Source organism: Tursiops truncatus, chromosome 3 (genome assembly GCF_011762595.2).
Source record: "Tursiops truncatus isolate mTurTru1 chromosome 3, mTurTru1.mat.Y, whole genome shotgun sequence".
NCBI lineage: Eukaryota > Metazoa > Chordata > Mammalia > Artiodactyla > Delphinidae > Tursiops > Tursiops truncatus.
The window spans coordinates 165,941,085-165,959,015 of NC_047036.1; the positions used below are offsets into that span (position 1 = coordinate 165,941,085).

The 17,931-nt window shown below is 44.9% G+C and overlaps 1 protein-coding gene and 1 non-coding gene across 6 annotated transcripts in view; both read left to right on the forward strand.

Moving 5' to 3' along the window:
* INSR (insulin receptor) overlaps positions 1-17,931 on the forward strand; it is a 130,587-nt gene that overhangs the window by 17,176 nt on the left and 95,480 nt on the right. For all 5 annotated transcript variants that reach the window (XM_033854513.2, XM_033854512.2, XM_033854515.2 and 2 more), the window contains exon 2: positions 108-659. In XM_033854513.2, the coding sequence (XP_033710404.1) occupies positions 108-659 (552 nt within the window). The remainder of the gene's footprint in view (positions 1-107; positions 660-17,931) is intronic.
* Positions 9,669-9,741, forward strand: TRNAW-CCA (transfer RNA tryptophan (anticodon CCA)). The gene has a single exon. It is a non-coding gene; the product is annotated as a tRNA-Trp (tRNA).

Here is a 17,931-nt window from a genome sequence, read left to right on the forward strand (position 1 = left end):
GGGACCCAGGTCACATGCCCATGTGGCTGGCCCTGCCACTAATTCTTATAAACCATCCGTGGGGTGTTTGTTCACCTGTCTTGCTCTCTGCTTGTTTGCGCTTCTAGTGTGCCCCGGCATGGATATCCGGAATAACCTCACCCGGCTGCACGAGCTGGCCAACTGCTCGGTCATCGAAGGACATTTGCAGATCCTATTGATGTTCAAAACGAGACCTGAGGACTTCCGAGACCTCAGTTTCCCCAAGCTCATCATGATCACTGATTACTTGCTGCTCTTCCGGGTCTACGGGCTGGAGAGCCTGAAGGACCTGTTCCCCAACCTCACGGTCATCCGGGGCTCCCGCCTCTTCTTTAACTACGCGCTGGTCATCTTCGAGATGGTTCACCTGAAGGAGCTTGGCCTCTACAACTTGATGAACATCACCCGGGGCTCCGTTCGCATCGAGAAGAACAATGAACTCTGCTACCTGGCCACTATCGACTGGTCTCGCATCCTGGATTCCGTGGAGGATAATTACATCGTGCTGAACAAAGACGACAATGAGGAGTGTGGGGACATTTGTCCAGGCGCTGCGAAGGGCAAGACCAACTGCCCTGCCACCGTCATCAACGGGCAATTTGTGGAGCGGTGTTGGACGCACAGCCACTGCCAGAAAGGTACGTTGAGGTTTTGGGGGGTTCTAAGCCATTTCTCGTGGCTTGTTCATTAGAAAGAAGCTGGAGACATTCACTAGCTCAGGTGGTGGCAAACCGTTTTTGCAAAGACTCAGATGTTAAATACTTTAAACTTTGAGGTCTGTATGGTCTCTGTTGCAACTACTCAGCCCTGCCATTGGAGCGGGAAAGCAGCCACCCTGCAAGGAGGCACAATAAACAAGTGGGCGTGGCGGTGTTTCAATAAAACTTTATTTACAAAACCAAGTGTCGGGCCGGATTTTGCCAACTCCTGAGCTAGATGGTTGAATGTTCCTCTTGCTTGAGAGACCAGATGAGAATGGGCTTTACTGTCAAAAACAACACAAAACAAAAGCAAATGTATTTCTTACCTGATTCCAGAAGTATGACTGCTTGGGGTAGACATTTGGAAAAAGAACTGTGTAAAGGATAAAAGCAAAACATCCTTATTTCACAGTTTTGGGGGGATACTTCCTGCTAGTGGCTCTGTTGTGTCTGAATTTAGTTAACGTTCTCTGTCGTTGGGCATTTAGATTATTTCTAGTTTCCACAAAGAGGGATGAACGTTTTGGTGTCGAAGCTTTATCGAACATTTTTTTTTTTTCCTTCGGGTTTTGCTCTTCCAGAAGTGAAATTTCTGGGTCAAAGTTTCTTGATACCGATTGCCAAATGGCTTTCCGGAAACGTACCAACGGGCACTCCTCCTAGCAGTGGCTGAGAGGGAACACCTTGGCTAGCTCTGAGTGTTGTTTGAAAAATCTTTCATAATTTACTGGAAGGAGGAGCTGGTGTGTTGTCATTGTTTCTATTTGCATTTCTTTGATTGCTATCAGGGTTGAACCTTTTAAAACATGTTTATTTATCATTTGGGTTTTCTCTTCCTGTTCATATCCTTTGTCCATTTATCTTTTAGTACCTTAGTGGTTTTTGAAGTATTAATCTGCATGTTGTTTTCATAGCGAAGACTGTTAACTCTTTGCCAGTTATGTTTTCAGGTGTTTCTGTTCAGGTGTTTTTGACGAATATACTCTGGCTGTCCGTTGCCAGAGAAGCTTAAAATGTTTATGGAGTTCAGAGCTGGGTTTGTGCATGCCTCTCATTATTTTATGCTTAGAAAGTCCCTTTCTATTCATAAAATGAACGTATCTTTCCTCCAAATTTTCTATAACTTTAATTATTATCATTAAAAAAATTTTTGTCCTGGGCATTTGGGACCTGTTTGTGATTCGAAAGGGTATCCATTTCCCCCCAAATAACTAGTTGGCGTCTCAACCCCAGGTATTGCAGAAATTTACCTGTTCGTCATCAATTTGGGGTCATTTCTGGGTATCCATAAATATGTCTGCCCTTTCTTGCACCGGGGCTGTTACTTTTCTAATACGTATAGTTTTATAATGTTTTGATATCCAGGAAGTCTAGTTCCACACACACACTCGTTACTTGTTTATTGTTTTATTGACTTTTTTCACACGTTGTGAAATCCCCTGGGAAGACTTAGCAAATGTGAGATGGAGAAAGTGAGCGGGTGGGGGGGAGGGAGGGCTTAAGGGTTGTATCACGAAAGATAAGGGAAGGGAGAAAGGAGGGTCTTCTCACCTGAGCCCAAAGCTATGGGGAAGCCACACAGGGTGAGTCCTGAGTAGACTCTATAGACTCAGCAGGGAGGACTCCTTCGAGCCCCAGGGAGTCCTTCCATTCTGTGAATGCTGGAAGGGAGGAAACAGGAGGTGAGAGAGTGGAGACCTCCCTTTTGAGAGGGCAGTTGGTGAAGGAAAAGAGAATCTGGTGGTTTGTAGATATAGGAGGGAACGATGATTATTATATTGTGGAAAATTCTTGAGAACGTCGGTAGGTCAGGGACGCAGAGAAGCCAAGCTATGACCAAGAAGAAGGATTAAAGCTGGGGCAGAGTCTTGGCTGAAGTAGAGGACCACCCGTGGGTTTGGAATTTTGTAGAACAGGGAGACTTCGAGGTGGGGGTGGGGGTCGGGGTGAGGGTGAATAAGTTGGGTGGGAGAGACCATTCAGATGAATTTGGAGGTGAGGGGGTGGTGTTCTCTGATGGTGAGGGGAGGAGAGGCTGTGTAGGACCTACCATGTTACAAGGACACACAGCTGCAAGGGGAGCCCCGTTATCTTTGTTTTAGAGACCAGAGAGGTTACTTAACTTGCCTGAGGCCACACAGCTAAGAAAAGATGGCTGGGGTTTGCACCGCATCTGAGACACAAAAATTGTGTGTGTGTGTGTGTGTGTGTGTGTGTGTGTGTGTGTGTGGTGTGTTGTGTGTGTGGGTGCCCCCCTCTGTTTAAAGACGGGTGAGCTACTTCTAGCTGGGGTACCAGGGAAAACAGTGAATAGTCTTTTATCTCAATGCTCCGTTTTCCAAATTCAGGTTCTTGTTTGAAATGCTCCAGGCTTACATATCTTGAGATATAATTTAAGACATTCCTCTGTGGATTTATTTCTGTACTCATTTTAGTCAAAATATCCAGGATGGTATTATCTGCAAAAATGTCCCTGATGTTTTGAGCAGGTTTTTTTATTTTTAAAATTTTTTATCTTGTGCTTTTGAGAGCAGGACTTGTTTTGCCAGCACTGGGGGTTTCATCACTGAAGAAGGTGTGGTTCTGCACGTACGGCTGTGGCGGAGACCTGCCAGATACCTGTTCCTGGCATCTGGCATCGATGTTTGCTCCTGGTTTGTAATCAGTGGTGGTGTCCCCTAGGGGAAGCGTTGTCCTGTCCTGGTCACAGATGTCAAGAAATGATTGTTTTTTGAACCTACACTCTTGTCTATCAAGAATAACTCAGCTCAGGCTTTTTTCCCTTTCAGTTTTTTAATTGTGGTAAAATACACGTAACATAAAGTTTACCATCTTAACCATTGGAAATACACAGCTCAGTGGTATTAAGTACATTCATACTGTCGTGCAACCACCCCCACCATCATCTCCAGAACTTTCTCATCTTCCCAAACTGAAACTCTGTCCCCATGAAACACTGACTCCCCATCTCCTCCCCCAGCCCCTGGCCCCCACCATCTACTTCCCGTCTCTATGGATTTGACTTCTCTAGGGACCTCGTATAAGTGGAATCATGTAGTATTTGTCCCTTTGTGTCTGGCTTATTTCACTGAATATAATGTTCTCAAGGTTCATCCATGTCGTAGCAGGTGTCAGAATTTCCTTCCTTTTTAGGGCTGAATAATATGCCATTGTATGGATGGACCACATTTTGTTTATCCATTCTTCTATCGACGGACACTTGGGTTGTTTCCCCCTTTTGGTTATCGTGAATAATGCTGCTGTGAACCTGGGTGTACATTTCTGGCTTTTAAAATGCTTATGTTTCTTTGTTGTTGTGGCTTACACACCATTTCATGGGATTTTTGAAATCTAAACGGACCGAAATGAGCCTTTAGAAGATACCTCCCTGTCTTAGGCAACAGACACGGACCTGTGAAAACTATCTGGCAAGCCCTCAATTCCCCTAGAATCCTCTCCAACACCTCCTTGAGCCGTTTTCTTGCATGATTGCCAGGTTCTGGAAACATCTAAGGTCTGGTCAGCATTTGGGATGAAGGTGTTGGGTTGTCCTCTGAACGCAGTTTAAACATTCTCTAAAATGTCCCTTTTTCCACCTGATCCCAAAACAATGCTGCTTTTGGCAGAGAGAGGAAAAGAAGGTTCTCAGTGGTGAAAGTATTTAAAAGGAAAGTCACTGTGGTGTATGTCTTGAGATGCTTCTTCTCCATCACTCTGTCTACATATTTGGGGTGGAGATGCCAACGGAGGCCAGATGCAAGGAGCCTTGGATGGGCAGAGTGGAGATGGAGTCTTTGTGAGCTGGGTCACAAAATGGGTTTATTGTGAACCTACTATGTGCCAGGTATTGGGGTCCTCAGGGCCACAGTAGGGACAAGCCCCTGCATCCTTGGAGAGGACCTTCTGATGGCAAATATAGACATTGAATATGTGACTGAATGCACTTGTAGGAAGAGTTACAAGAGGGGGATCTGGGGGTGAAAGCATGGGATGGAGCCCTAAACTAGTCTTCAGAAAATATCTCCCCTCCCCCCACATAGGTGTGTCATAAAGACCCGAAGGTCAGCCTCACTGGACCCGTTTCCAAGTGGTTACGAGAATTGTTCGGAGTCCTGTTTTGCCGGTCATGGCTCATGAGCTGGACCAAACTAGTGTTTCCCCATCTGAAGAGTGAGGATCATTACGGCACCTGCTTGTCAGGGTTGCAGTTTTGGGGGCGAAATGAAATGATGCACGGGGTACACTTATCCCAGCCCTTGACACTTTGTGAATTTTCTGGAAGCTTCTCCTAGACGCCATGAGTCCACTACCCTTTCTGGGCAGACCAGCCACTGGGTAAGTGTCTGCCAAAGCTTGGCTCCATTTCTGACTTTGGTCTTGGGGCAGGCAGAGGAAAGCCCACCGTGTGACCTGCTGATGAGAGCTGGGTGCTCGGACCTGTGGCCCCAGAGGGAAGATCACTGTGCTTACCTCGTGCCTCAGCTTCTGAGGCTCTGGGGACCCCAAGCTCTGGGCTTTCGGTGGGGGGGCGGGGAACAGAAACCACAGGACTTGCTTGACCAGCTGCCCCAGGAAAACCCACTGGCATTTTTTTTTTTTCCTGGGAGGCCACCCCAACTGCTCGCTGCCAGTTAGAGGGGTGGGTGAGTCTGGGGCACGATGGGTGCCAGGAAACTGGTCGTTGATGCCACATACGGCAGGAGCAGGAGGCAAAGGGAGGCAATTCTCTCCTTCCTGAGTTTGAGTTTCCATCCATGTTTCAGAGTCTCTGAAAGCTGAGGTGCTCCATTTATATTAAACACTACCTATTTAAGTGCATGTACATTCTCTCTTGAAGGGTTTGCTTTGATTTATTTATTTATTTTTAAAATTAATTTTATTTATTATTTATTTTTGGCTGCGTTGGGTCTTCGTTGCTGTGCGGGGCTTTCTCTAGTTGCGGCGAGCGGGGGCTACTCTTCATTGTGGTGCGTGGGCTTCTCATTGCGGTGGCTTCTCTTGTTGCGGAGCACAGGCTCTACGCACGCGGGCTTCAGTAGTTGTGGCACACGAGCTCTAGAGCGCAGGCTCAGCAGTTGTGGCGCATGGGCTTAGTTGCTCCGCGGCACGTGGGATCTTCCCGGACCAGGGCTCGAACCCGTGTACCCTGCCTTGGCAGGCGGATTCTTAACCACTGCGCCACCAGGGAAGCCCGAAGGGTTTGCTTTTAGACAGAGGTTTGAGCTTCAGATTACAACTGTTCTCCCCTTGATCCATTTTTCATTTTTTTAACGTTGCCTTTGGTACTGTAATAATCAGAATCATCTCGACAGTGAAGGCTTGCTTTGTGGCAGACACTGTTCTAAGCGCTTTGCTTACCATACTGCAGCAAGTTCTCCCAGCAATTCCTCCTTACAGATGAGGTCCTGGAGGCCCCAGGAGATTAAGCCACTTGCCCAGGGTCACATCGCTAGTAAGTAGTAGAGCTGGGATTTGAACCCAAACCCCAGGTATTCTGGCTCAGAATCTGAGCCCTTAACTGTTGTGCTTTCTTAGCTCATTGTGAAAAGTTGGGGAACTGCAGAGAACAAAGAAAGCTGGGGTGGGGAGATGCCCTAGAATTTGCCCCTGCCGACATTCTGGTTGCTTTTTCCTATAGCCCTTCTCATCCCCTCTTTTTCTTTTCTTTTTTTAAAATTAATTTTTATTGGAGTCTAGTTGATTTGCCATGTTGTGTTAGTTTCTGCTGTACAGCAAAGTGAATCAGTTATACATATATTCACTTATACGATACGATATCCACATATATCCACTCTTTTCTAGATTCTATTCCCATAAGGTCATTACAGAGTACTGAGTGGAGTTCCCTGGGCTATACAGTAGTTCTTATTAGTTATCTGTTTTGTATATAGTAGTGTGTATATGTCAATCCTAATCTCCCAGTTTATCCCTCCCACCCTTACCCCTTGGTAAACTTAAGTTTTCTACATTTGTGACTCTATTTCTGTTTTGTAAATAGGTTCATTTGTAGCATTTTTTTAGATTCCACATATAAGCAATATCATATAATATATATTTTAAAAATTTATTTATTTATTTTTGGCTGCATTGGGTCTTCGTTGCTGTGCGTGGGCTTTCTCTAATTGCGGTGAGCGGGGGCTACTCTTCATTGCGGTGCACGGGCTTCTCATTGTGGTGGCTTCTCTTGTTGCGGAGCACAGGCTCTAGGCACGCGGGCTTCAGTAGTTGTGGCACGTGGGCTCAGTAGTTGTGGCACACGGGCTTAGTTGCTCCGCGGCACGTGGGATCTTCCCGGAACAGGGCTCGAACCCGTGTCCCCTGCATTGGCAGGCGGATTCTCAACCACTGCGCCACCAGGGAAGTCCCTGGAAGATTTTAAATGAACTTTATTTTTGGAGATGATTAGATTTTGTATAGCAGGAAAGAACAAGAGCTCTAGAGACCATGTTTCTGAGCCTCCCCTACCTTCCCCGAGATTGATGGTAAGTTGTCACGGGCATCTGTAGAAGGAGAGAGATTGTCTCAGATTGGAGTGGTTGAAGAGATGTGGTTTGATTTGGGTGGTAAATGATGCTTAGAAAGAGGATAAGGGGGAAGGGTGTTCCAGATGGGTGGAAAGGCGGTGACAAAAGCACAGAGGTCTTGTGGGCAAGAGTAAGGAGGTCGCCTCATGCTGTGAAGAGAGGCTTGTGCCCTCGTGTGTTCTGAGTGCCAGAAGTTTACCCGCAGGTGTGATGGAGTGATCACAGAGGTTACATTTGGGGCTATATTCAGGATGTGTTGTTTCCACTGATATTGAGTGGACAGTTGTGCTGAGCCAGGTATGTTGCTGGGACCCCAAAGTCCTTGCTGAGTCTGGGACAAAGTCAAAGAAATAACTATAAGGAAATAAGTTAGGTAGGCAGAAAGTGTTTCAGTAGGTTCATGAATGCACTGAAGAATGGTAGACCAGTTAGCCTCATCGTCACCTGGCATCTTGGGGACAGTACTATCCAACAATTTATTAGTGAAGGTACAGACTTACAATTCTAACAAGTGCTTGGCTTCCTGGAGGAGACATAGGGATACCCATTTAGCTACCTTTTCACTTAGAGAAATAAATCAACCCAATCCTTTGGAAGAAGGTAGGGTGGGGTTAAATAATTATGGAAATGTGGCTGTCTGGTAACTTGGTAACTGGTCTGACGAGTTTTTCTTTTTCTCCCTCCTACTTGATGAAATTCATTGACCAGTTATTTCCCACTGTGACACCAGACCCTTTGTCAGAATTAAAATCTGTTCTTTGTGGCTGAACACCTGAAATGCCCCAGGGAGGTCCTGTGGACCTCAGCTCCTGTCAGGCTGGGAGCCCAGATGCTCTTTGTGGTCAGTACTTCTCTCTCCACACACCTGTGCCTGATAGAACATTCCCTTTCCCAGTAAAAGAGAACTGATGTGGGTGGTGGGGTTTGAAAATTGTATCCTTTATCTCCTCTCCCCTCTCTCCATCTCCCCTCTCCACTCAATCTCCCCACCTCCCCTTCCCCCTCTCCCCTCTCTTTGTCTTGGACTTAGAGTCTTTGCTAGCTCAGGCTAAATGTCTGCTTACACTTAGAGATAAATAATATCAAGAGTGGGAAACAAACAAACAAAAATAATTGCTTTCCTCTGGGACCCTGTTGTCTGTCATGGGTGGGGCCATCTGAGTAGCAGTAGATTGGGCCACTTTCCTCCAATTCCAGGTTTAGGAAGTGGATTGAGGTCTCCCAACCCAGACTCAAGTCATAGGACACAGAGGCACACGATGAAGTATGGTCATCAAATTGGCTCTGGAGGGGCAGCTGGTAGATAAAGCCCACAGCTGTCAAACGCCTGGAGGGTTTTGGGTAAAGGATCATTTGACCTTTTTATTATACAATTTTTTTTGCTTCTTTTTTGTCCCATCAAGGAGGGTCTTGGGTCTTGAATGATGGCTGCAGTCTAGGAAGGGAGTTGGATGGACAGGCTATACCTATGGAGTGTTTCCAAGTGCTCGCCTATGGAAGAAACTGTTTTCTTTGGAAGATCTTATAAGGACAGGGTTTCAAGCCCTGGCATCTAGTCACACTGGCACCCAGCGTGTGAAGCACCCACATTGTTTATCGACTGCTTGCAACGCTTGTCCGCAAGCAAACAGGACTCTTGACACAGGTATCTCATTAGTGGTGACAAGGTTAAGGTTTTCATGTGTGCAGAGAAATCGGATATCATAGCAGGAGATATGCAAAGCAGGCTTGACCTGAAGCATTCAAGATTTCTATTCTTTAAAAACAATCTTTTTCACTGTAGTACAATACACGTAAGATTTAGTATTAGTGACATTTAGCACTAAGCCGTGCTGTGCAGTCATCACCACTATCTAGTTCCAGATCTTTCCATCACCCCCACAAAGAAACTCTGTGCTTTTAGCAGTCACCCCCATTCTCCCTCCCATCAGCCCCTGGCAACCGTTAACCTTCTTTCTGTCTCTGTGGATTTACCTGTTCTGCATGTTTCATATAAATGGAATCATACAACATGTGGCCTTTTACATCTTGTGTCTTTCACTACCTGTGGTTTGGACCTTTCGCCACAGTGTAGCATATACCAGGACTTTATGCCTTTTTCTTGCTGAGTAAAACTCTATTGTATGGATATACCATATCTTGTTTATCCATTTACCGACTGACAGACATTTGAGTTATTTCCACCTTTTGTCTATTGTGAATAGGGCTGCTACGAACATTTGTGTATAAGCTTTTGTTTGAATACTTCTTTTCAATTCTCTTGGGGGGCTATATCTAGGAGCAGAATTGCTGGGTCATTTGGTAGTACTATGTTTAAGTATGTTCTATGTCCTTGTATAGAGTCAAGGTTTCTTTCTTTTCCTTTCTTCCTTTTTTTTTTTTCCTTTTGGTTTTATTTTTTTAAAAAATCATTTTAGGGACTTCCCTGGTGGTCCAGTGGCTAAGACTCCATGCTCCCAATGCAGGGGGCCCGGGTTCAATCCCCGGTCAGGGAACTAGATCCTGCATGCCACAACTAAGAGTTTGCATGCTGCAACTGAAGATCCTGCACTCGGCAACCAAGATCCCACGTGCTGCAACTAAGACCCGGTGCAACTAAATAAATAAATAAACATTTGATTATCCAAGAACACACAGATTCAGAAAACCGCACAAACCAAATGTACAGCCTAATGAATTTCTTTAAAGCAAACAACCTCATAACTCACCTCCCCCAGTTGAGCAGTAGTACTTTGCCAGCAATCCTGTCTCCAGAGGCCCTACCATGGTTCCCATCCCAGACACAGCCCCCTCTCTCTCCCTAAAATGGTCACTGTCCTGTCTTTTCTACTGGTCATTTCTTTCTTTCTGTATAGTTTTATCACTCGAGTGTGACTCTCTAGACGATATAGTTTAGTCTTGACCGTTAAAAAAAAGGGATATATCTCTTTGGCCCTACAGCAGTGATTCCCTTGGTGATTTTGTCCCCCCCACCCCCACCCCAGGGGACATTTGCAATGTCTAGAGATATTTTTGGATGTCGCAAGTTTTGGGGGGTGGGTACTACTGGCATCGAGTGGGTGGAGGCCAGGGATGCCACTCAAACCCTACGATGCAGAGAAAGCCCTCACCACCTAGAATGATCCAGGGCCAAATGTCTTAGTGCTGAGGGTGAAAACCCTTGTCTAGAGGTTCCCCCTCCATCCCTTTCTTTTCTTTCCCTTCTTCCTGTTGGAGAACTGGGCATTCCATCTGGGGCACGTCCCCCAGTGTGAATGTTGCTGACTGCTCTCTCATGGCACAGTTCGGCATGGTCCTCTGTCCTCTGGACCCAGAACCAGGGTCAGACTCAGGTTCTATTCCTTCAGTGGACTTTATTTAACACCTGCCCCACCCCCACCCCAGCACTATTTGCGACAGACCTTTTTTTTTTTTTTTTTTGAAACATATTTAACTTTATTTAAACTTGGGTTTTCTTTTTTTTTTTTTTTCTGCTGTATGCGGGCCTCTCATTGTTGTGGCCTCTCCCGTTGCGAAGCACAGGCTCCGGACGCGCAGGCTCAGCGGCCATGGCTCACGGGCCCAGCCGCTCCGCGGCACGTGGGATCCTCCCGGACCGGGGCACGAACCCGTGTCCCCTGCATCGGCAGGCGGACTCCCAACCAACCACTGCGCCACCAGGGAAGCCCGCGACAGACCATTTTGAGAGGTGATCATTTCGGCCACTTCTTCTCTGGAGCGTGGCTATGGGTGGTGGTGTGCTCTTCAATCATTATTTTTTTTCTTTTTCAGAAATCTGAAAATCCTGTTATGTAGTCGAATAGTACTCACTGGCCTCCCTTTTTCAGTTCGTGATAAACAAGGCACAGACTGAACTTTGTAACAAAACTCTGTGTTCTTTACCAAGGCAAGTTTTGCTAAGAAAATTATTTTTATAAGCGAGGGAGGTATGAAGGTTATTTGCAGAGGAATTTTACAAGGGCGAGAAAAAAAAAAAAACAAACCAAGAAGTTGACCTCAGGATTCGTGGTTGTACAGAAGACAGTATAGTCAGAAGACCTTGAGAGACATGTCAGAAGTAAAGCAGTAGGTGAATCTGCGAAAGGAAAGATGTCCCACGGTGGGATGAGTTTGATGGAGAAAAAGTTGGAGAATTGTCTTAAAGAGGCCCATGTGGTTCAGATGAGGGCGTAATTCTTCACGGATTTTCAGTTTCGAAAGGATGTCTTTGTGACCCACAAGCCTGGTGCACTGCCTGACTTGATTTGAGGACTCCTGGCCGTTGGGAGGGTTATATTTATGCGATAGTGTCTCCTACTGGGGAATGCAAATAACAGCGGTGGGCATTTGGTAGAATGAAAAATAGGAGATGCGGGACCTAAAGTGAGGATATGTTGGCATGTTGGCCCCAAGGTCTTGGGAGGAAGGAGGAAGGAAGCTAACATAGACCCAGTTCATAAGAGTTACAAATTCAGAATCAAAGAAGTCCGAAAATGACATCAATTCTTTCCCCCTTGATGAAAAGTGCAAATGTTACCTATACAGAGGTAAACGAATGTCTGAGTTTTTCCTGACTCCATGAAGTAGCTCTAGGAAGGGGTCTAGCCAGCCGGGAGTGGACAATGTTAATCAGTCCTTCAGAACCTGTTCTTGCTAGCTGAATAAGTGTAGCATGGCATTGTTTTGTAAGCAGATAGGGTAGGGAGTCCCTGGACAAAGAGAGCCAGGGATGGCTTTCTTGACATAAGAGAACCCATTTTGGCCTAAGCCCTTTTGTGATTTAAGCCCAGCTGTAATGCTTACCTTGAATAGGTCTCAGTAATGAATAATTTTTTTTTTTGGCCGCTCAGCTTGCGGTATCTCAGTTCCCCTGACCAGGGATTGAACCTGGGCCACAGCAGTGAAAGCCTGGAATCCTAGTCACTAGACCACCAGGGAACACCCAGCAATTAATGATCTTAAGGGAGGGAATGCAGAAACGAGGGAGGAACAGTCAAGAAACAATAGTGCAGCCTTAGGGCAGGGTCCTGGTTCCTCATAATATACAGATGTATTATATACATAATAATATACCTTAGAGTTCTGCAGGAACTAAAGCCCCCACCCAGGTAGAGGATGGAAGGATGATGTCCCGACTTCAGCCAACTAAAGCTTGGACTCTGTCAACCTTTGGCCCAATTCTATCCTGAATTCTCCTCTGCTCAAGTCCCCTCATAGATATGCATGCACCCTTAGCTTAAAACTTCCCCAATTTTGCTGTTTGGGGAGACGTTGCTTTGGGAAAGATCCCCGGTGTTCTCCTTATTTGGAGCAAGTAATAATAAATCCTTTCTTCTCCCGATCTTTGGCTTGGTTGTGTCCATTGGTTCAACACCTACCCAGAGGGGAACCCAGTTTTCGGGTAACAAATTGTCTATTTGTTTTATTTTAGAGGACGTTTGAGTATTTATGGAGGGCTTTGCTAGGCTTGGCCATAACCCTCCCTCATGCTCTTTTCCCCTTAAGGTCTTATCATCTTTCAGTTGCCACTTCTCCTGGGTGGGTGAATGGGATTCAGGGAGGGTAAGGATGTTGAGGGTCCCACCTTTGATGGTGGTGTGGAACCAACTTGGTGGCATTCTAGAGCTGTGCAGTTCAATAAGGTAGCCCCAATAGCCACAAGGGACTAAGTTAAAATGAAATAAAAATGAAGCATTTCTCCCTTGGTCATACTCACCACATTTGGACAACACAGACGTAGGACATTTCCATCACCACAGAGAGTTCTATTGGGTAGCACTGCTCTGAAGCATTTCATTTCATGGTTAAAGATAGCTCTAGAGTCGGACAAAGCTGGTTTTGAATCTTGAGTCTATTGTGTGACCTTGGACTTGCTCTTCTTAGCCTCTGTTTCCTCATCTGTAATGAGGAAATGGTAAGGGAACCAGCCTCAAAGTTTTTTCCTTACTTTTAACTGATACCTCTTCTTTTTTTTTTTTTTTGCGGTACGTGGGCCTCTCACTGTTGTGGCCTCTCCCGTTGCGGAGCACAGGCTCCGGACGCGCAGGCTCAGCGGCCGTGGCTCACGGGTCCAGCCACCTCGTGGTATGTGGGATCTTCCCGGACCGGGGCACGAACCCGTGTCCCTTGCATCGGCAGGCGGACTCTCAACCACTGTACCACCAGGGAAGCTCTGATACCTCTTCTTTTGATAAAAATTTTAAAATCCCATTCCTCTTCTCTACTTTGAGTTTGATTTTTTCCCCCCTTGAAGATAAGGTATAACAATGAATTTTTTTCCGACCTTTGTAAGCCCTTGAGAGTCTCTGGAATAGAGGAAGGAGTGTCTTAGGAAAGTTGAACGTAACAAAGAGGCCATTATAGGGCCATCTGAGCAAGAGGAACAAGGAAGGGGTAGGTGTGTCGACTGGGGGTGAGAGTGTCATCATGTCTATGGGTGACCAAGAGTGAGGAATGTGTCAGCTCCTTCTCGGCTTCTCCTCTTTCTCTGGGGAACCGGGAACAGAGCGCTTTCAGTGTAAGCAGAATAGAATGGGTGTGGGTAGAGAGGAAGTAGACTCAGGATGGATAGGGGAATGAGGGAGGGAACCTCAGCCTGAGTTTGTCTTCTTGGCTCAGCATTGAGCGCCAAATTCAGTGCTGGCTGTCAGCTGGGATGCTTTGTTTTTTCTCCCTGCAGAAAAGACATCAATTTTTTCTTCCTCCCTAGCTTGGGTTTGGATCCTATCATGGTCTCCAGCTTCCAAGAGCAGCAAGAGATCAATCCCCAGCCCTCAAGTGCTTTTCAAATCTCTTTTTGCATCACGTATGCTAATGTTCCGTTGGTCACAGCAAGTAACATGGCTAAGACAAGCTTGAAGGAAGAGGGTGGATATAGATGCCACCTGTGGATTGGAGGGGAAGCATTTGTGACCTTTTTTTTTTTTTTTTGCCACAAAATCCCAGGGTGGGAAACAACAATGGGACTTATGAAACATTTTAGCCAGGACTTAGAGCTTGATGAAACACCCAAGACTGTGTGTGGCATAACTGAGAATCTAAAGTGATTTTCCCTAGTAGTTATTTCATTTCCCGGATTCCAGTTGTTGAATAATCAATTCCTTTCCTAAAGACTTTTGATGTTTTCTTTATCTTTTATTAAGTGCAATAAAAAAACCAGGCTCTGCTTCAGAGATATCAATTCTGTTGCATTCATCTGTGCCTCTTCAGTACCACATGCTGGTTTTATTACTATAGATTTAGAACATGTTTTATTGATGGTAGATTCAGGTTTCTTTCCTATTACACTTTTTCAAAGTGTTTCTTCTTCTTGTTGAATTTAAGAATCTCCAAATCTACCTCCTCCAGTACACATGAAATCCACCGAAATTTTGATTAAAAAATTGCATTAATCTGTAAAATCTATAAATTAACTTGAGAAATTGATACCTTAATATTTTTCCTTTCCATGCAGGTATGTGATCAGTGTCTCTGTTTTTTCAAATCTTTTCATATGGTGCTTTAAAAAATATTTATCCCATATATTTCTTGCTGTGATGATTCCTGATTTCTGTAACACGGAGTTTTGGTTGTTAGTTGTTGCTACTGTGAATAAGCATATTTCTCCTGAATACACATCCTTTAGTGACATTGATTCGTAGGTTTTAAATATTTTTATTCATTGTGTGCAATTTTATTCTCTACAATTAAAAAAAAATCTCGTACCTCTCATTTCATTTTAAATCTTATTCTACTAACCAGGGCTTCAAGACTAATATTAAATATTTAACAATGGTATTATCTGACAATCATTTCCTAGTATAAAATCACCCCTGCTTTCCTGTGTGGTAAACGCTACTTGGTTGTGATGAATTATGCTTTTAATATAATGTTGAATTTGATTTGCTTTGTTTTGTTTTGTTTGTTTGTTTGTTTGTTTGTTTTGTTTTTATGGATCTTTGCCACCTGTGATCACGAGATAAACTGTGTTATGTTTTTGGTCCGTTTTATTTTGCAATCTCTTCATCAGGTTTTGTTATCTGATATCCTAGCCACATAAAATGAACGAGACAAGTTTCCAGTTTAAATGTTTTAGAATTATGGCATCAGGACTAACACTTCCTCGAAAAACCGATTATGTGTTAGAGAAATCACAGGGTGCAATAAACTGTTGAGGAAACAATTCTTTAGTAACTTAAAAAATTTGTATACCAGCTTGTTAGAGAATTCAGTCTAAAATTGTTTTTCACCTCTGGTGGGATCTTTTTGAGTCAACTTTTGTGATTTGTATTTTATTAGGGATCATTTCATTGAAATGTTCAGATTTAATAGCATGTTATTAAATATCTCGTTGGCATGTTCTCCTTTACATCTATGTAGACTTGCCAGTTTTGCTCTTTTTTTTTCCTTCAGCAAAGCAGATCTTGGATTTATTTATCAATTCTCTTTTCTCACATGCATTAGTTACTGTTATAATCTGAATTCTTTTCATTTTTAGATTATTCTGAGTCATGATTTTGCTTCTTTTTTCCCCTCTGGTGTGAAACGTTTAGATGACTCAGCAGGCACCTAAATCCTTTTTGGAATAAATTGGGGAATGAATGAGTGAAGAATTTAATACCATACTTTTTTTTTTATTTAAATAAGGAGAATTCTTTCATATGGAAAGAGCTAGTACTTTTAATACAATTAAAGCTCTTAAGGCCATGAATTCACCCATAAACATGGCTTTGGCTGCCTTCACAGATTTTGGCTATATAACATTTTTGTTTTCTAAAGAGTTTGTGAAGTTAATTTTGATTTGTTATTTTTGATAATCATTATCATGAAAGCTGCTTACTATCTTTTTTTTTTTTTTGCGGTACGCGAGCCTCTCACTGTTGTGGCCTCTCCCATCGTGGAGCACAGGCTCCGGACGCGCAGGCTCAGCGGCCACGGCCCACGGGCCCAGCCGCTCCGTGGCACGCGGGATCCTCCCGGACTGGGGCACGAACCCGCGTCCCCTGCATCGGCAGGCGGACTCCCAACCACTGCGCCACCAGGGAAGCCCCTGTTTACTATCTTTTAATCACTTTATATAAATTATCTCATTCTGTCTTCATAGGCACCCTAAGAATAGTCCTTGTTTTACAGCCTGGCTTAGCCCTAGAAGTGGTAAAGTGACTTGCCCAGGGTCATACAGATAATGGGATGGGGGTAGGGTAGGACTGGAATTTAGTTCATGGTCTTATTTCTAAACCACGGGCCTTTTTGACTATGCTACACTGCCTCTCCCGTTGAGTGAGTTAGGGTTTTAAAAACCATTAACTGTTCATTTTAATGGGTTGTCTCCATTTCCAGTTGATAGGGTTTTAAAAAAAATGTAACTTGCTGTGACCTGTCGAGTTTCTGCACTTTATAATTGCTTGTGGCTTCTTGGTAGCTGAGTGTCTGTTTACTCTGGCTTCTGTAATTGTCGTACACAAGCTGGAAGAGTCAGTGAACTTAGAATCAAAGCTCAGAATCTACAATGCCACAAGGAAACATTCCCCTGGGACCCGCATGCATGTGGAGTGTGAAAATAAAGACTTAACTTCACTGGCAAAATGTCTCTGCCCTACGAGAGTTAGGAATTGTTTCTGCAGAGTTCTCATTCCCTGCTCCCTCTGTCATCCCAGCTGCCTTGCCTCTCAAGACATCTGGAACTAGTTTTTCCAAACACACTTTCTCTCTCCTTGACTCATCATGGGCTTGGGGTTTTGTGATGCTGGCTTAAAGGGGGAGGGCTGGGCCAGGGCTGAAGCTGACCCGTGGGCTGACCTGCCGTTCGGCCCTCATTTCTATTTCTGGGTCTTGCTCTCAGCGTGAGCGTGCTGAGAGTCAGTGTGACTTGCTGTGACGTAATGCAGTCCAACCTTCCCTTGAAAATGCCTTGTGATTCATCTTTATTTTTATGGGACTGTGTGTCACATTCGAAATAGTACAGTAGGAGTTTTCATTTGAAATCTAATAGAGGTTTTAATCTGCCATCTGGAATCTGTGTCTCTTACACGTTTTTATTGTTCATGACTGAGAGTGGTGTCGGGGAGGGTGGCTTTGGCCATAGACTGAACATCCACCCAGAGGATTAGGTCTGTTATCCAAAACCTCATTTTCTCTGTCTTGGCTGCGGTCAGAGACTGAGGGTGGGTTGCTGATCCTCAAGGAGTCCTCCCTTGTATTTATCTTCTTTTTCTTTTTCAACCAAAACCTTTTATTTATTTATTTATTTATTTGGTGGTATGCGGGCCTCTCACCGTTGTGGCCTCTCCCGTTGCGGAGCACAGGCTCCGGACGCGCGGGCGCAGCGGCCATGGCTCACGGGCCCAGCCGCTCTGCGGCATGTGGGATCTTCCCAGACCGGGGCGCGAACCCACGTCCCCTGCATCGGCAGGCGGACTCTCGACCACCGCGCCACCAGGGAAGCCCTAGTTTTTCTTTTTTAAATGTCATGAGTTTAGGCAGGGTTTCTCAACCTCAACACTGCTGACGTCTTGACCTGAATAATTCTTGGTCATGGTGGGACCATCCTGTGTATTGTAGGGTGGTGAACACCATCCCTGGCCTCCACCCACTAGATGCCAGTAGCGCCCCACCAAGTGGTGACAATCCAAAATGTCTCCAGACCTCATTGCCAAATGTCCCCTGCTTGAGAACTACTGCTCTCAAGCAAATAACCTTGTTTCTTTCACCCAGTTCAAGAACCTTGT